Source organism: Carassius carassius, chromosome 34 (assembly GCF_963082965.1).
Source record: "Carassius carassius chromosome 34, fCarCar2.1, whole genome shotgun sequence".
Lineage (NCBI taxonomy): Eukaryota > Metazoa > Chordata > Actinopteri > Cypriniformes > Cyprinidae > Carassius > Carassius carassius.
In genome coordinates this window covers 30,196,524-30,212,570 of record NC_081788.1, presented here as the reverse complement: position 1 = coordinate 30,212,570, position 16,047 = coordinate 30,196,524, and the positions used below count along the sequence as shown (strand labels likewise).

The window sequence follows — 16,047 nt, the reverse complement described above, 5'->3', positions numbered from 1 at the left end:
TCCAACACTGCACATCTGCACCTCCAACGGTGCAGAGTTTGGCTCCAACCCTGATCAAAGTCACCTGCCTGTGATTTTCTAATGATACCAAAAACACTGATTAGCATGCTCAGGTGTGTTTGACTAGGGTTGGAGCCAAACTCTGCACCGCATTGGCCCTCCAGGGCAAGATTTGAATAGCCCTGCTCCAAGACCTCAGATGTGTGCATCAGAGAGGGTTTACACACTGGCAGTTTAGGGCGGAACAGGGCACGGTTCGAATGAAAAATCGCTTATGTGAACGCTGTCATCGGACCGTGGTGCACACTGGAGTACCGAACCCGAGACTACCTGAAGAAGATGGTCTGAGTTTGGTTGCTCCTGAACTGTGGCACGGTTTGTGTGAATGTGCAAGCAACATGGTTTCGAGTGCACACTTGTTCAGGAAGTAAAGTATCTTGCGCATGCGTAACACTGTCAATATGATTCTTTCCTCAACATACGAGAGAGACGAGGTTGATTCCACACACTCCTAAAAGTCAAAATTAAATAAATTAAAATTAAATAATTAAAATGTATTATTATGCTGTGCATAATAGCACCAAAATAGCGAAAAAAATTATGCAACTATGCTCAGTCTTGTTGTGTTCTTCATGCGTTTTCCGTGTGCGTTTGCGATGACGTAAGGTGACTGCAAACGGACCTGGGTTTGATACAACTATTGAGTGTGAAAGCAGACCACGCTGCGGGCGGCGCCAGGAACAATCGCATTTGGACCTCAGCAAACGAGTCCAGTGTGAAAGCCTTCAGATAAGGCCCTGTCCACACGGACATGGGTATTTTTATAACCGTGACTTTTTTTACGCGGTTCGGCCTTTCGTCCACACGAAAACGCAGTTTCAGGGCACCGAAACCGAACATTTTTGAAAACTACGGCCAGGGTGAGCATTTTCAGAAACGCCGGTTGCAGTGTTGTCGTGTGGACAGTATAACCGGGGTTTTTGCCTTGCGACGTCAGAGTGTGCGCCGTTATCCGCTGTGTTTGACGTCAGATTGTGCGCTGCTGACTGCTTCTGATTGGCCAAGGTGACTTTACAATTTGGGTTATATCGCCGCCTGCTGGTGTGGCATGCTCTTGACAGCGCTTGATAGCATGTTTTGGCGTTTTCATGTGGACGGGATTTTTTTTTTAAACGCAGGAGGAAAAACTCTGGTTATAAAAATACCCATGTCCGTGTGGACTAGGCCTATGAGAGACACCAATAACGTGAATGGTTTGAATGCAGCATTCATCTCATACAACCCCAATCAAACACACCTGAACAAGCTAATCAAGGCCTTCCATTCAGATTATTAGAAAGCTACTGCCAGGTGAGTTTGATCAGGGTTGGAGTTGACCTAATCTCCTTGGATCTTTAAAACCCCATTTACAGAGGATGCTGTTACAACAACACACTTATTTGTTTTAGTTTTATGTGCTTCACTGTTTGCTCTTTCTGGCACACCAATTCATTTTCCAGCAGAGACCATTGTGAGATCGTAGGCTGGGAGGATGACAGCTCAATTGTATTGCCTGTTTGGTTCTGTTTTATTGTGTCTGTTTGGAAGCTTGAACATAACCGATGCTACTCTAGGTGAGATGATCTGTTGACTTCATTACACAGCCTGAAGAAACAAAAAAATAAGTGACTCGGCCTTTGAATGTAGGAATCGGTAGATTTTTAAAATGCTTGATTTTTGAAGCAGATAAATATGTAATATTTGTATTAAGATTTGAGCCATATTGCCAAGCTGGTGAAGCTGACGGACTTGCTGTCCCATCAAAGATGTTCTTCTGATCGTCGTGTTTCCAGTGAGCCTGGTTCAAGTGAGTTTCAGTTTATAATGGATGCTGGGGGTCCTCCAAAAAAATCAAATGTTTTTTTTTTTTGGTCCATCGATTTAAATGAGGGGGAAAAATTAAAAATTTTGCCTTCTGTTACTCTCGTCAAGTAGGTTTGAATTCCTCCTTTGAGGGTAGTTTAAAACACCGGATGGCTTTACAAAATACACTGGACTAATTCTTGGAATAAAATTCTTTGTCATAAGTCTTTTGCTGTATATTTGACATGGCATACAGTCCATGCACATAAACTAAAGCTGACTGTCTTTGTCCATGCAGTGAAACCAGGTCAATGTCCTGACCCAAAGAACATTCCACTGTCTGCTAAAAACTGTGTCCATGATGGCCAGTGTCCTGGCACACAGAAATGTTGCCCAACCACCAGTGGCCATGGATGCAGTGAACCAAGCGGCCAGGGAAGCTGTCAGAGTGCGGGCCAGGGAAGTGGCCAGGGCGCCGGCCAAGGTCAGGGAAGCGGACAGGGTGCTGGTCTGGGAAGCGGACAGGGTGCCGGTCAGGGTCAGGGAAGCGGCCAGGGTCAGGGAAGCGGCCAGGGAAGCGGCCAGGGCGCCGGCCAGGGAAGCGGCCAGGGCGCCGGCCAGGGAAGCGGCCAGGGCGCCGGCCAGGGAAGCGGCCAGGGCGCCGGCCAGGGAAGCGGCCAGGGCGCCGGCCAGGGCGCCGGCCAGGGCGCCGGCCAGGGCCAGGGAAGCGGACAGGGCGCCGGCCAGGGAAGCGGACAGGGTAAGGGAAGCGGACAGGGAAGCGGCCAGGGCCAGGGAAGCGGCCAGGGCCAGGGTGCCGGCCAAGGTCAGGGAAGCGACCAGGGTGCCGGCCAAGGTCAGGGAAGCGGCCAGGGTGCCGGCCAAGGTCAGGGAAGCGGCCAGGGCGCCGGCCAGGGAAGCGGCCAGGGCGCCGGACAGGGTAAGGGAAGCGGCCAGGGCGTCGGACAGGGTAAGGGCAGCGGACAGGGTGCCGGCCAGGGAAGCGGCCAGGGCCAGGGAAGCGGCCAGGGCGCCGGACAGGGTAAGGGAAGCGGCCAGGGCGCCGGACAGGGTAAGGGCAGCGGACAGGGCAGCGGACAGGGTGCCGGACAGGGCAGCGGACAGGGCAGCGGACAGGGTAAGGGAAGCGGACAGGGAAGCGGACAGGGTGCCGGCCAAGGTCAGGGAAGCGGACAGGGTGCCGGTCAGGGTCAGGGAAGCGGCCAGGGCGCCGGCCAGGGAAGCGGCCAGGGCGCCGGACAGGGTAAGGAAAGCGGACAGGGCAGCGGACAGGGTGCCGGCCAGGGTGCCGGACAGGGAAGCGGACAGGGCGCCGGCCAGGGAAGCGGCCAGGGCGCCGGACAGGGTAAGGGAAGCGGACAGGGAAGCGGACAGGGAAGCGGACAGGGTGCCGGACAGGGCAAGGGAAGCGGACAGGGTGCGGGAAGCGGACAGGGTGCCGGCCAGGGACAGGGCCAGGGCGCCGGCCAAGGAAGCGGACAGGGTGGTGGTCAGGGAAGCGGTCAGGGCGTGGGTCAGAGAACTGGTTTTGGTCAGGGAAGCGGCTATGGCCAGGGAACTGGTAGTGGACAGGGAGTTGGTCAGGGAAGCGGCTATGGCCAGGGAACTGGTAGTGGACAGGGAGTTGGTCAGGGAAGCGGCTACGGTCAGGGAAGCGGCTATGGCCAGGGAACTGGTAGTGGACAGGGAGTTGGTAAGGGAAGCGGCTACGGTCAGGGAAGCGGCTATGGCCAGGGATCTGGTAGTGGACAGGGAGTTGGTCAGGGAAGCGGCTATGGCCAGGGAACTGGTAGTGGACAGGGAGTTGGTCAGGGAAGCGGCTATGGCCAGGGAACTGGTAGTGGACAGGGAGTTGGTCAGGGAAGCGGCTACGGTCAGGGAAGCGGCTATGGCCAGGGATCTGGTAGTGGACAGGGAGTTGGTCAGGGAAGCGGCTATGGCCAGGGAACTGGTAGTGGCCAGGGAGCTGGTCAGGGAAGTGGCTACGGTCAGGGAAGCGGCTACGGCCAGGGATCTGGTAGTGGACAGGGAGTTGGTCAGGGAAGCGGCTATGGCCAGGGGACTGGTAGTGGCCAGGGAGTTGGTCAGGGAAGCGGCTACGGTCAGGGAAGCGGCTATGGCCAGGGGACTGGTAGTGGCCAGGGAGTTGGTCAGGGAAGCGGCTACGGTCAGGGAAGCGGCTATGGCCAGGGGACTGGTAGTGGCCAGGGAGTTGGTCAGGGAAGCGGCTATGGCCAGGGTACTGGTAGTGGCCAGGGAGTTGGTCAGGGAAGCGGCTACGGTCAGGGAAGCGGCTATGGCCAGGGGACTGGTAGTGGCCAGGGAGTTGGTCAGGGAAGCGGCTATGGTCAGGGAAGCGGCCACGGCCAGGGATCTGGTAGTGGACAGGGAGTTGGTCAGGGAAGCGGCTATGGCCAGGGAACTGGTAGTGGCAAGGGAGTTGGTCAGGGAAGTGGCTACGGCCAGGGATCTGGTAGTGGCCAGGGAAGTGGTCCGTGATGTGGTCAGGGAAATTGTGGTCTTTGAAACTTTTCTTTGCATTTTGCATAACGCCTACTGGAGATCTTTTCAATTCAGTGCGGTGTTCATAAGAATTTTTCCCTTTTTGCTACAACATTTCAGAAAGACTGTATCTCTGCCTCCTTCCCTTAAATAAAAAGAAAATTGCTTGATTGTAAGTTGTGGTGTTTGACTTTCTCACATAACCCAGTTCTGGCATCAGTGCTTTGTGTAAGTTCCTCTCCATGAGACCTGGACATTTGCAGTATTAGACAATTATTTTTTTTTTTTAAACTAAATATACCACATGTCATGGGGACTCAAATGGCACCAGCTCTTTTCCGCACCTTCTGTAAACTTTTTTTTATTTATTTTTTGTCTTCTCAAAACATCTCATTAATTCTGAAATAAAACTCCCAGTGATAGAGAAGAGCATGCTTTTGTGCATCTGCATTATAAATCAGTGTCATGAGCCTTTAGCACCGTCTGAATAAAGCAAACCAGTAAAGTTCAGATGGATGATGGTTGTAATGGGGGTATAATTCAATTCAATTCAAGTTTATTTGTATAGCGCTTTTTACAATACAAATCGTTACAAAGCAACTTTACAGAAAATTATGTTTCTACAATATTTAGTAGTAGCTAGTAGTTTGTGCACGTTTGACAGGATTTAAAAAAAATAAAAATGATAATACAAGACGTAGTCAGCTAGATGATGAACTATCAATATTATTAATTAATAGTAATTATAGGATGCAGTCACATGTAGCAATAATTGTTAGTTCTGTTTGTTGATCCAAGGTTAGCATCATCTGGGGTCCTCTGAGGGTCAGCATCATCTCTTCTCAGGTGTTCTGGATCCAGACTGGAGCTTGTGTAAATCCTAGTTACATCCCGTGGCAAAACATAGAAACAAAATAGAGACATCATTAGCATAGCTGCTGATCCAACAAAGTAAAATTAGTTTAACCCAAGCTAAAGAATAAAAATGCAGATGCAACTACACTCACAATTTAAGAGATACATTATTCGAATGCTTGGCGAAAGAGATGCGTTTTTAATCTAGATTTAAACAGAGAGAGTGTGTCTGAACCCCGAACATTATCAGGAAGGCTATTCCAGAGTTTGGGAGCCAAATGTGAAAAAGCTCTACCTCCTTTAGTGGACTTTGCTATCCTAGGAACTACCAAAAGTCCAGCGTTTTGTGACCTTAGTGTGCGTGATGGGTTGTAGCGTGGTAGAAGGCTAGTTAGGTACGCAGGAGCTAAACCATTTAGGGCCTTATAGGTAAGTAATGATAATTTGTAACAGATACGGAACTTAATAGGTAGCCAGTGCAGAGACTGTAAAATTGGGGTAATATGATCATATTTTCTTGACCTGGTAAGGACTCTAGCTGCTGCATTTTGGACTACCTGTAGCTTGTTTATTGACGAAGCAGGACAACCACCTAGAGGTCCATTACAATAGTCCAGTCTAGAGGTCATGAAAGCATGAACTAGCTTTTCTGCATCAGAAACAGATAACATGTTTCGTAGCTTGGCAATGTTTCTAAGATGGAAGAATGCGGTTTTTGTAACATTGGAAATATGATTTTCAAAAGACAAATTGCTGTCTAATATAACACCCAGATTTCTGACTGTAGAGGAAGTAACAGTACATCCGTCTAGTTGCAGATTGTAATCTACAAGATTCTGTGTGGTGTTTTTTGGTCCAATAATTAATATCTCTGTCTTATCCGAATTTAATTGGAGAAAATTATTTGTCATCCAATCTTTTACATTTTTACCACACTCTGTTAGCTTAGATAATTGGGAAGTTTCATCTGGTCTCGTTGAAATATATAGCTGAGTATCATCAGCATAACAGTGGAAGCTAATTCCGTATTTTCTAATAATATTACCAAGGGGCAACATGTATATTGAAAATAGAAGGGGACCTAGGACGGATCCTTGTGGCACTCCATATTTTACTGATGATAAATGAGATGACACCCCATTTAAGTAAACAAAATGGTAGCGATCGGACAGGTAGGATCTAAACCATCTTAGAGCCTGCCCTTGAATACCTGTATAGTTTTGTAATCGATCTATGAGTATGTCATGATCTATGGTGTCGAACGCAGCACTAAGATCAAGTAAGACTAGAAATGAGATGCAGCCTTGATCTGACGCAAGAAGCAGGTCATTTGTAATTTTAACAAGTGCAGTTTCTGTGCTATGGTGGGGCCTAAAACCTGACTGAAATTCTTCATACAGATCATTTTTATGCAGGAAGGTGCTCAATTGAGCAGACACAACTTTTTCAAAAATTTTAGACATAAATGGAAGATTTGAAATAGGCTATTAATTTGCCAGTACACTAGGATCTAGTTTTGGTTTCTTAATAAGAGGCTTGATAACCGCCAGCTTGAATGGTTTTGGGACGTGACCTAAAGATAACGACGAGTTAATGATATTGAGAAGCGGTTCTTCGGCTACAGGTAACAGCTCTTTTAGTAATTTAGTGGGTACAGGATCTAATAAACATGTTGTTGGTTTAGATACAGTGATAAGTTTATTTAGCTCTTCCTGTCCTATATTTGTAAAGCACTGCAGTTTATTTTTGGGTGCGATGGATGAAACTGAAGTGTTAGACGCTGTAGAATCTACATCCGCTATTGTATTTCTAATGTTATCTATTTTATCAGTGAAGAAATTCATAAAGTCATTACTATTTAACGTTGGTGGAATATTTGAATCAGGTGGCGTCTGGTAATTTGTTAATTTAGCCACTGTGCTAAATAAAAACCTTGGATTGTTTTGGTTATTTTCAATGAGTTTGTGGATATGCTCTGCCCTAGCAGTTTTTAGAGCCTGTCTATAGCTGGACATACTGTTTTTCCATGCAATTTAAAAAACTTCCAAGTTAGTTTTTCTCCATTTGCGTTCAAGACTACGAGTTACTTTCTTGAGAGAGTGAGTATTACTGTTATACCATGGCACAGTACGTTTTTCTCTAACCTTTTTCAATTTGATGGGGGCAACAGCTTCTAATGTATTAGAGAAAATAGTGCCCATGTTGTCAGTAATTTCGTCTAATTCATGTGTATTTTTGGGTACAAATAGCAGTTGAGATAGATCAGGCAGGTTATTTGCGAATCTGTCTTTGGTGGCTGGAACAATAGTTCTGCCCAGACAGTAACGCTGAGACATATAGTTAATATCAGTTATACGCAGCATGCACGATACAAGGAAATGGTCTGTAATATCATCACATTGGGGTACAATATCTATAGCAGTAAGATCGATTCCATGCGATATAATTAGATCTAGTGTATGATTAAAACGATGAGTGGGCCCGGTGACATTTTGCTTGACTCCAAAGGAGTTTATTAGGTCAGTAAACGCAAGTCCTAATGTATCATTTGCATTATCAACGTGAATATTAAAATCTCCCATGATTAGCGCCTTATCAACTGTAACTAGAAGGTCTGAGAGGAAATCTGCAAATTCTTTTAGGAATTCTGTATACGGCCCTGGTGGTCTATACACCGTAGCCAGAGCAAGAGATACATTAGATTTCTTTTGCATGTCTGACAGTGTAACATTTAGCAGAAGTATTTCAAAAGAGTTAAACCTGTATCCTGTTTTCTGGGTAACATTGAGAATATCACTATATATTGTTGCAACACCTCCTCCACGACCAGTCTGACGGGGCTCATGCTTATAACAGTAGTTTGGTGGAGTAGACTCATTTAGACCAAAATAATCATTTGGTTTTAGCCAGGTTTCAGTCAAGCAGAGTACATCAAAACTATTTTCTGTGATCATTTCATTTACAATAACTGCTTTGGGTGTGAGTGATCTAATATTTATGAGCCCAAACTTTAAAAATTGTTTTTGTTCATTTACTTTACATTTTTCTGGTTTAATTACGATAAGATTTTTTCTAGATCCTACATTATATTTTGACCTCACTATTCGGGGAACAGACACAGTCTTAATAGTTTTTACAGCACAAGTACTTTTATCATTTAAGCGGGTGGAACAAAACTCATCATAATAGTTATTAGAGAATTGTCTTACTAGTCACATGGAGCGAAGTGTCCTGGAGATGTTGTCAGAGAGCAGCTCCGCTCCGATTCTGCTGGGGTGTAATCCATCAGCGCGAAACAGCCTAGGACGCTCCCAGAAAAGATTCCAGTTATTAACAAATAGCAGTTTCTGTTCTTTACACCATGACAACAACCATTCATTTAAAGCAAAAAGTCTACTGAACCTTTCGTGTCCTCGTCGATACGTGGGCAGTGGTCCTGACACGACGATCGTCGCCGCGGGCGTCGTGCTGCGAACCGTCTCGATCAGGCTGCTGAAGTCCCTCTTCAGCGTCTCCGTCTGCCGCAGCGTGGTGTCGTTAACCCCGGCGTGAAGCACGACCGCTCTGGGGCTCTCGTCGACCTTCAGGATCGCGGGTATCTGCGCAGAAACATCGAGAACACGAGCACCAGGCAAACAATGAGTGTGCACTTTACCTTCGGCTAACGTAGCACTTACGTGTCGGACGATGGAGTCTCCGATGATCACAGCGTCGCGTCCTGTCTCGCGGAGGGGAGCGAAGCGGTTCCGGATGGAGATGTCGAAGGCAGGAGGGGGAGAAGTCGTCGCCCGGGACCCGGCTCGCGTCCTCCGCTGTGGATGCACCCAGGGTCCGTGGTGTCCCGGCGTCGCAGTGAAGGACATCTGGGAAGATCGCGTCCTGGGTGCACCGGGCCTGTGCAGAGAAACACACGGAGTAGACGTGGTGGGACTGTTAACAGATCGCTGTATACTTACCCCGGACTTGTGAGTGTCAGCCCGGGATGATTCCAGCGCGGTTCTCCGCTCTCTCAGCTGGGCCTGCCTCACCTCCAGGTCGCGAATCTGCTTTCCCACGGCCTCGAGCTCGAGCTGCACAGAGTGGAGACATTCATCCGCCATTAAAGTAACAGTGAGTACAGCAGTGGTAATGTGTGTGAATAGAGTATTAGCAATGTTAGCGCAGTTAGCTGCAACCACGCCGCTGATGCTAACGGGCTAAAAGCTAATAGCGGACCCGGGAGATCAAAATAAAACTAGTGATAGCGAGGCGCTCTGATTGTTTTTGTTGTAGAATACAATAGAGGATATATTCACACGTTATATAAACGGAAACGATGATGTATACAATTGATTTTTGAGTTAAAAATAGTCAATGAAAAGAATATAGTGACGGAGCTCAAACGCAGTACAGCCGCCAACAACCAACAGGAAGTGACCTGTAAATAATCGATTACAGTGACCTTCTTCAGGAGAGATGTTAATGTGCAAACAGGCAGTGTCTGTGTGCTCCCTGATAGCTTTTTGCACAAGCACATTTCAGTATGGTCGCGTGTCTGGCAAGTGTTTTATAATGGACACTCACTGAAGAAGTGTGCTATTATAGGAGTTGGCTGCAGTCAGTGGTGTTTAGATACATATGAGCAAAAACACTAGCTCTGACAGGGTACTGTTCACTGTTGAGGACAAGCTGCCTTCAGATTGTAACATCCTGACTGTTACTGTATGTCCTAAAAGTGACACCGTAGCCCTCGGGCAAGTCTCGCATCCCGCGAGATCAGAGAGACCAAGGGTAATAAAAGCACGTAGTGAAGAAAGCTCCGTGTCGGTTCCAGTTATTACATCCATAATATAGTTTAGCCAGTGAGCAAACATTACATGGTGTCAGAGTAGAGGCTAGTACTCACGTCCCGAAAGAAACATAGATGGTTTCGGCGTCCCAGCACCCAAGATGGATTGGGAATCAGCTAACTTGCCGGAAGCGTGGCGGCGTTTCAAGCAGCACGCGGAGCTAATATTCTCCGGACCTCTATGGGAGAAACGCGAACAGGACAAATGCAGCTATCTCCTCCTATGGATCAGGGAAAAAGGGCGCGACATTTTCAACACATGGACACTAACAGATGATGACGCGAAGAAACTACAAACATACTACGATAAGTACACTGCATACCTCACACCAAAGTCTAACCTGATATATGCAAGATATCATTTCCATGAGAAAACACAAGGTGATGGGGAAACTTTTGAACACTTTGTCACGGAACTGAAGCTGTTAGTTAAGGACTGTGGATACCCCAACAGCGATGAGATGGTGCGAGACCGCATTGTTTTCACTACAAATTCATCGCGAGTGCGGGAGAAGTTGCTCAGCCGCGGCGCGGAGCTAACGCTAGACCAAGCCATCGACATCGCGCGATCTCATGAGATAGCAAAAGTCCAACTCAAAGAGATGGTTGGAAGCAAATACCCCAATAACGACGCTGTACACGCCATAGCCCGAAGACCTGAACACAGATCAGCACGCACGAGTCACAAAGCCAGGCGGAGAGAGTCCGCCACAGCACAAAGAGAATGTGATAGATGCGGCGGCCTGCACACGACTAAAGACGGCACCTGTCCAGCTAAAGGCAAGCAATGCATGAAATGCAAAAAATTCAATCACTTTGCAAAGGCCTGTAAGTCAAAACTACACACAAACACCCACACGAGAAAAGTGAACTTTTTAATGACGGACTCACAAGTGAAAACACAGGAAAATGTAATAAACAAGCTTACGCTGAAATTGAAATCGGGACTCAGAAAGTTAAATTTAAAATCGACACTGGCGCACAGACCAATGCAATTCCAGTACAGATATTTGAAAGACTGTTCAGAGACACTGCCATTAAACCAACCATTCAAAAAATCTTAGGATATGGCGGCGAGTTCCTGAAAGTGAAAGGCACCTGTCATCTAAAGTGCAAGTACAAAAACACCTCCATTGTGCTCGAATTCTACATAGTGGACACCAAAGCACCCCCCATCCTAGGGATGAGAGCTAGCCTAGACCTTAAGTTAATCAAGCTGATACTAACTGTGGCCGAGGAAGAAGCGAAACTATGCACAGATACAGACAGCCTCCTTAAAGAATACACAGACATATTCCAGGGCATAGGAGCGTTTCCAGGGGAGTGCAACCTCCATGTCAACCCACACGCCACACCAGTAATGTACCCACCACGAAGAGTACCAATCGCTCTGCGAGACAGACTGAAAAAAGACCTCGACAAGATGGAAGAGAGCAACATAATTTGCAAAGTGACAGAGCCCACAGAATGGGTAAATGCCCTTGTTGTTGTAGAAAAACCCCAGACTGGCAAGCTGAGGATCTGCCTGGACCCCAGAGACCTCAACAAGGCGATAAAAAGGCCACACTACCCCTTACCGACTTTAGAGGATGTCACCACAAAGCTCGCCACAGCGAAGTACTTCAGCGTCCTCGACGCCAGATCAGGCTATTGGGCCATAAAGCTGAGTACAACGTCATCCCTCCTAACAACATTTAACACCCCATTCGGCAGATACAGGTTCCTGAGGCTGCCACCCGGAATCAATTCAGCTCAAGACGAATTCCAAAGGCGCATCGAAGAGACATATGAGGGCCTCACAGGTGTAGCTGCCATCGTCGACGACATACTCGTTTTCGGCAAGACAAAGCTTGAACACGACAACAACCTCAGGGACATGCTGAAATGGACAAGAGAAAGAGGGGTAACGCTAAATCGTGATAAATGCCAAATATGTGTATCAGAGGTCAGCTACTTTGGCCACACGCTCTCGCGAGAAGGTGTCAAGCCAGACGAAAAACCCATTGCCTATGCTTCCAAGTCACTCAACAGCACCGAAGTGAATTATGCTCAGATAGAGAAGGAACTTTATACAGTTTTATTCGGCTGTAAGCGTTTTCACGAATACATGTAGGGCCGGAGAGTGATTGTAGAATCCGACCACAAACCTCTGGAAGCTATCCTACGAAAACCGCTGGCTGCAGCACCACCGCGGCTACAGAGGATGATACTACAGCTCCAGTAATATAACATACACATCATCCACCGGCCCGGAAAGGACATACCAGTGGCCGATACATTGTCCCGAAAATCCATCGAGCACCAAGACAGCAGCCTTATGGAGAGCATGGAAGCACAGGTACACACACTCATGAGCACTGTCCCAGTGAGCGACAGGAAGCTACTGGAGATCAAGGACGTAACAGCACAGGATGCACAGCTTACTGTGCTCAGAAGAGCCACACAGAACGGATGGCCAGACGAAAGGAGGAAATGCCCACCCAGCATCCAAGAATATAGGAACCACCGAGATGAGATCTCCGAGATGGAAGGAATACTTTTCAAAGGTGAGAAAATCATAGTTCCCCTGAGCCTCAGAGGAGACATAACCCCCTCGTGCACGCAGGACACATGGGCATGGAGAAAAGCAAACACAGAGCACGAGACCTCCTGTTCTGGCCCGGGATGGGCAAACAAATAGAAGCAACGGTAGAACAGTGCAGTATATGCCAGGAATGACATGATGCTAACCCCAAAGAACCACTGTGGTCCCATGACTTACCGAGAGACCATGGCAAGTGGTAGGCACAGACCTCTTCACATGGAACACTCAAAACTTCATTGTCATTGTAGACTAATACAGTAGATTCTTTGAAATGGAGCAGCTCACAAATACCACCTCACTTGCAGTAATCGCCAAACTCAAGTCCGTGATCGCTCGTCACGGCATTGCAGAGACAGTCATCAGTGACAACGGACCATGCTACAGCTCTGAGGAGTTCCGCCGCTTCGCAAATGCATGGGACTTCACCCACACCACCACAAGTCCGCGTTACCCACAGAGCAACGGCCTTGCTGAAAAGACCATCCAGACAGCAAAGCGCATCCTGGACAAAGCAAAAGCTGGAAACACAGACCCCTACCTCGCTCTGCTGGAGTACAGGAAAACTCCAGTTGACAACCTTCAGTCACCGGCCCAGCTTCTGATGAGCCGACGACTGTGCTCCATACTCCCAGCGACCAGTAGGCATCTGCAGCCACAGGTAGCACCTCAAAGAGCTGTTCAAAACAGACATAAGGCATGTCAACACCGCCAACAAGCATACTTCAACAGAGGCACCAAGCCACTGCCTCACCTACCTGCCGGCACACCCATTCGTTTCCATCAGGAAGATGGCTCCTGGAGACCTGCAACGGTAACACAAACGCAGAGATGCTCAATACACCAAAGACACACAGCATGCAGACACACACACCAATAACACACAGCCACCCCCCCTCCCCCCCAAACCTGTGGACCGTCCGCAACCAACAAACCAACAAACCAACAAAAGCCCAATTACACAACAAGGTTTGGCCACATCTCCAGGCCAAGACAAATCCTTGACCTATAATGTAAAGGGTGTAGGTGGATCGCTGCCCTAAAAAAAAAAAATCTGAATTTTGTAAAGTTGTACTTAAGCTGTTGTTGTTTTTGTCTCTTGAAAAAAAGAGAGGGAAACGAGAAAGGTGTTTTCAAGTTTTAATATCTGTTACTTACCTTCTACCCCTGAAACACTGTGAAATCAGTTTAACTGCCAGTTCTGTTTTTCTTACACAACTAGTTCAATACCTTTATTTGTCCCTCAGTAGGGCAATTAGTTTTACAGCATAGGAGCACACAAACTTACAAACACAAATACACATAGTATAATAAAATAAAATAAATATAATGCACATTCTGATCAAATAAAATAATGTGTAAGCTACCTTACCCTCCTAGCATTTAGAAGAGAGACAGCAGATGGAACAAAGGAGTCTTTAAATCTGTTTGTTTTAGCAAATGGGAGTCTGAGCAATGAACCTGATGGTAGAAACTGAAACTGTAGATATAAAGGATGAGAGCAGTCAGTCAAGATAGAGTTTGCTTTCTTAAACAGCTGTTTTTCGTAAAGATCCTGTAAAGTTTCTTGTGGAAGCCCTATAATTTTACTACTGACACTAACAACCTTGTTCAGTAGGTTCCTCTCTTTTACCCTCAGGGATTGAAACCAACAAACAAGGGAGAACGTAAAAATAGACTCAATAAAAGAACGATAAAACAAAATCATCAAAGTAGAGTCAACCTGGAATTTAGATAGTTTTCTAAGACAAAAAAGATGCTGCTGGCTTTTCTTATGGATCGAGTCAGTATATTTCTTAAATGTCAGCTTGTTATCGAGGAAAGTGCCTAAGTACTTATAAGACTCTACCGATTCGACTGTCTGACCATCAATCACTATAGTGTCAGGGGAAGGCTGAACAAGTCTAAAATCAATGCACATGTCTTTTGTCTTTAAAACGTTTAAGGATAAAAAAGATTCCTGACACCATTTTAAAAAGTAATCAATCACAGGACCATGCGAAGTTTCAGTGCTATTCGACAGGCTCACTATGACTGTGTCATCCGCAAACTTCAATATATGACGGTTTTCAAAACTACTACAACAGTCATTTGTGTACAATATGTACAGCAAAGGAGAAAGAACGCACCCTTGTGGTGAGCCAGTAGATGTTACAGATAGATCAGAAAATTTGCCATTTACTCTGACTCTTTGCGTTCTACCTGTAAGAAAGTCCAAGATCCAGCCAACAATACTACCTTCTAGACCAAAGTTATCCCTTAGTCTCTGGATTAGTAGATGAGGCTGAATAGTGTTGAAGGCAGATGAAAAATCAACAAACATCAATCTGACATGGTTGTTTGGACTGTCAAGGTGCTTACAGATGTAATTCAACAGAGTTATGGTGGCATCCTGAACACCTCTCTTGGTCCTGTACGCGAACTGCAGGGGATCCATCAGGTGTTCAGTAGTTCCCTTTCATAGGTCACTTCGATGCTGCGGTGACGTCACCACGTATGGGAACACCTTCGGTGTGACGAATGTCTGAAGCCCTATACCATCCCGCCAATCCTATTGGCCAAATAGCGCGTGGCACCGCCCAGCATGCGTAGGCATATATATACCTGGTGCCGCGCGCCATTTACCTCAGATTTCATTCCTTCAGTACGAAGCGAATCTTCTGTGCCCTATTGTCTCGCGTTCTCAGCGATTGTCACGAGCAGTATACTCCTCTCCGCGGACGCGATGAGTTTCAAGAAGTGCAAGGACCCGTGTACCAGGTACATCGTTCAGGGGGAGACTCATGACAGGTGCGTAGTCTGCCTAGGCTTACACCACGCACAGGAGGCGCTTAGCGGCCTTTCTTCATGCCCCCATTGCGATGGCCTGCGACTCAGGGTCCTTCGCTCGAGGGTAGATGTGTTCTCCGATGTCGCCGTGTCTAACCCCCGCCACACCACTTCTGCGACTGCCGAGGCACCGCACGAGGTGATAGCTTGGGGTGACACGTGTGACATGGAGCTCGAGGACAGTTCAGCGATGGAAAATTACTCTCCACATCGCTTGCTCTCCCCTACCCTAATACACAGGAAAACTTTTGAACCTGTCGTCTTTTCCTGTGAGGATTTACGGCCCACACCGGGGGCATGTAGTGCCATCTCCTTCGGTTGTGACCGCCATGATGACGACGTTCTTTCCACTGCAGCCTCGGGGTCCGAGGACTTCGCGGCCGACACGAGCCCTCTCCCTCCTAGTGGACAGGAGAGGCGTGTTTCCCCCTCCTACAGTGAGCTGTTGGATGTGGTTTCCCGTGCAGTGGGTACATTGGGGCTGGAATGGGAGGTTGAGAAGGCCGAGGCCCAACCTTCTTCGAAGCTGGACGACCGTTTTCTAACTAGTCGGACACCTGCGCAGCCCCGGAGGCCTTTACCCTTTTTC

The 16,047-nt window shown here is 47.3% G+C and overlaps 2 protein-coding genes across 2 annotated transcripts; one reads left to right on the top strand and one right to left on the bottom strand.

Moving 5' to 3' along the window:
• Positions 1–1,377: 1,377 nt before the first annotated feature.
• On the top strand, positions 1,378–4,611 carry LOC132115052 (fibroin heavy chain-like). Its single transcript, XM_059523461.1, has 6 exons — positions 1,378–1,613; positions 1,751–1,831; positions 2,141–2,560; positions 2,699–3,096; positions 3,598–3,907; positions 4,574–4,611. The coding sequence occupies exons 1-6, from the start codon at positions 1,532–1,534 to the stop codon at positions 4,609–4,611; spliced, it is 1,329 nt and encodes a 442-aa protein (XP_059379444.1). The 5' UTR covers positions 1,378–1,531.
• A 547-nt stretch (positions 4,612–5,158) lies between these two features.
• On the bottom strand, positions 5,159–9,144 carry LOC132115283 (uncharacterized). The gene is made up of 2 exons (XM_059523660.1): positions 8,430–9,144; positions 5,159–5,245 (listed from the first exon to the last, which is right to left on the bottom strand). Exon 1 carries the CDS (start codon positions 9,081–9,083, stop codon positions 8,433–8,435), a length of 651 nt encoding a protein of 216 aa, XP_059379643.1. The 5' UTR covers positions 9,084–9,144; the 3' UTR covers positions 5,159–5,245; positions 8,430–8,432.
• Positions 9,145–16,047: the final 6,903 nt, after the last annotated feature.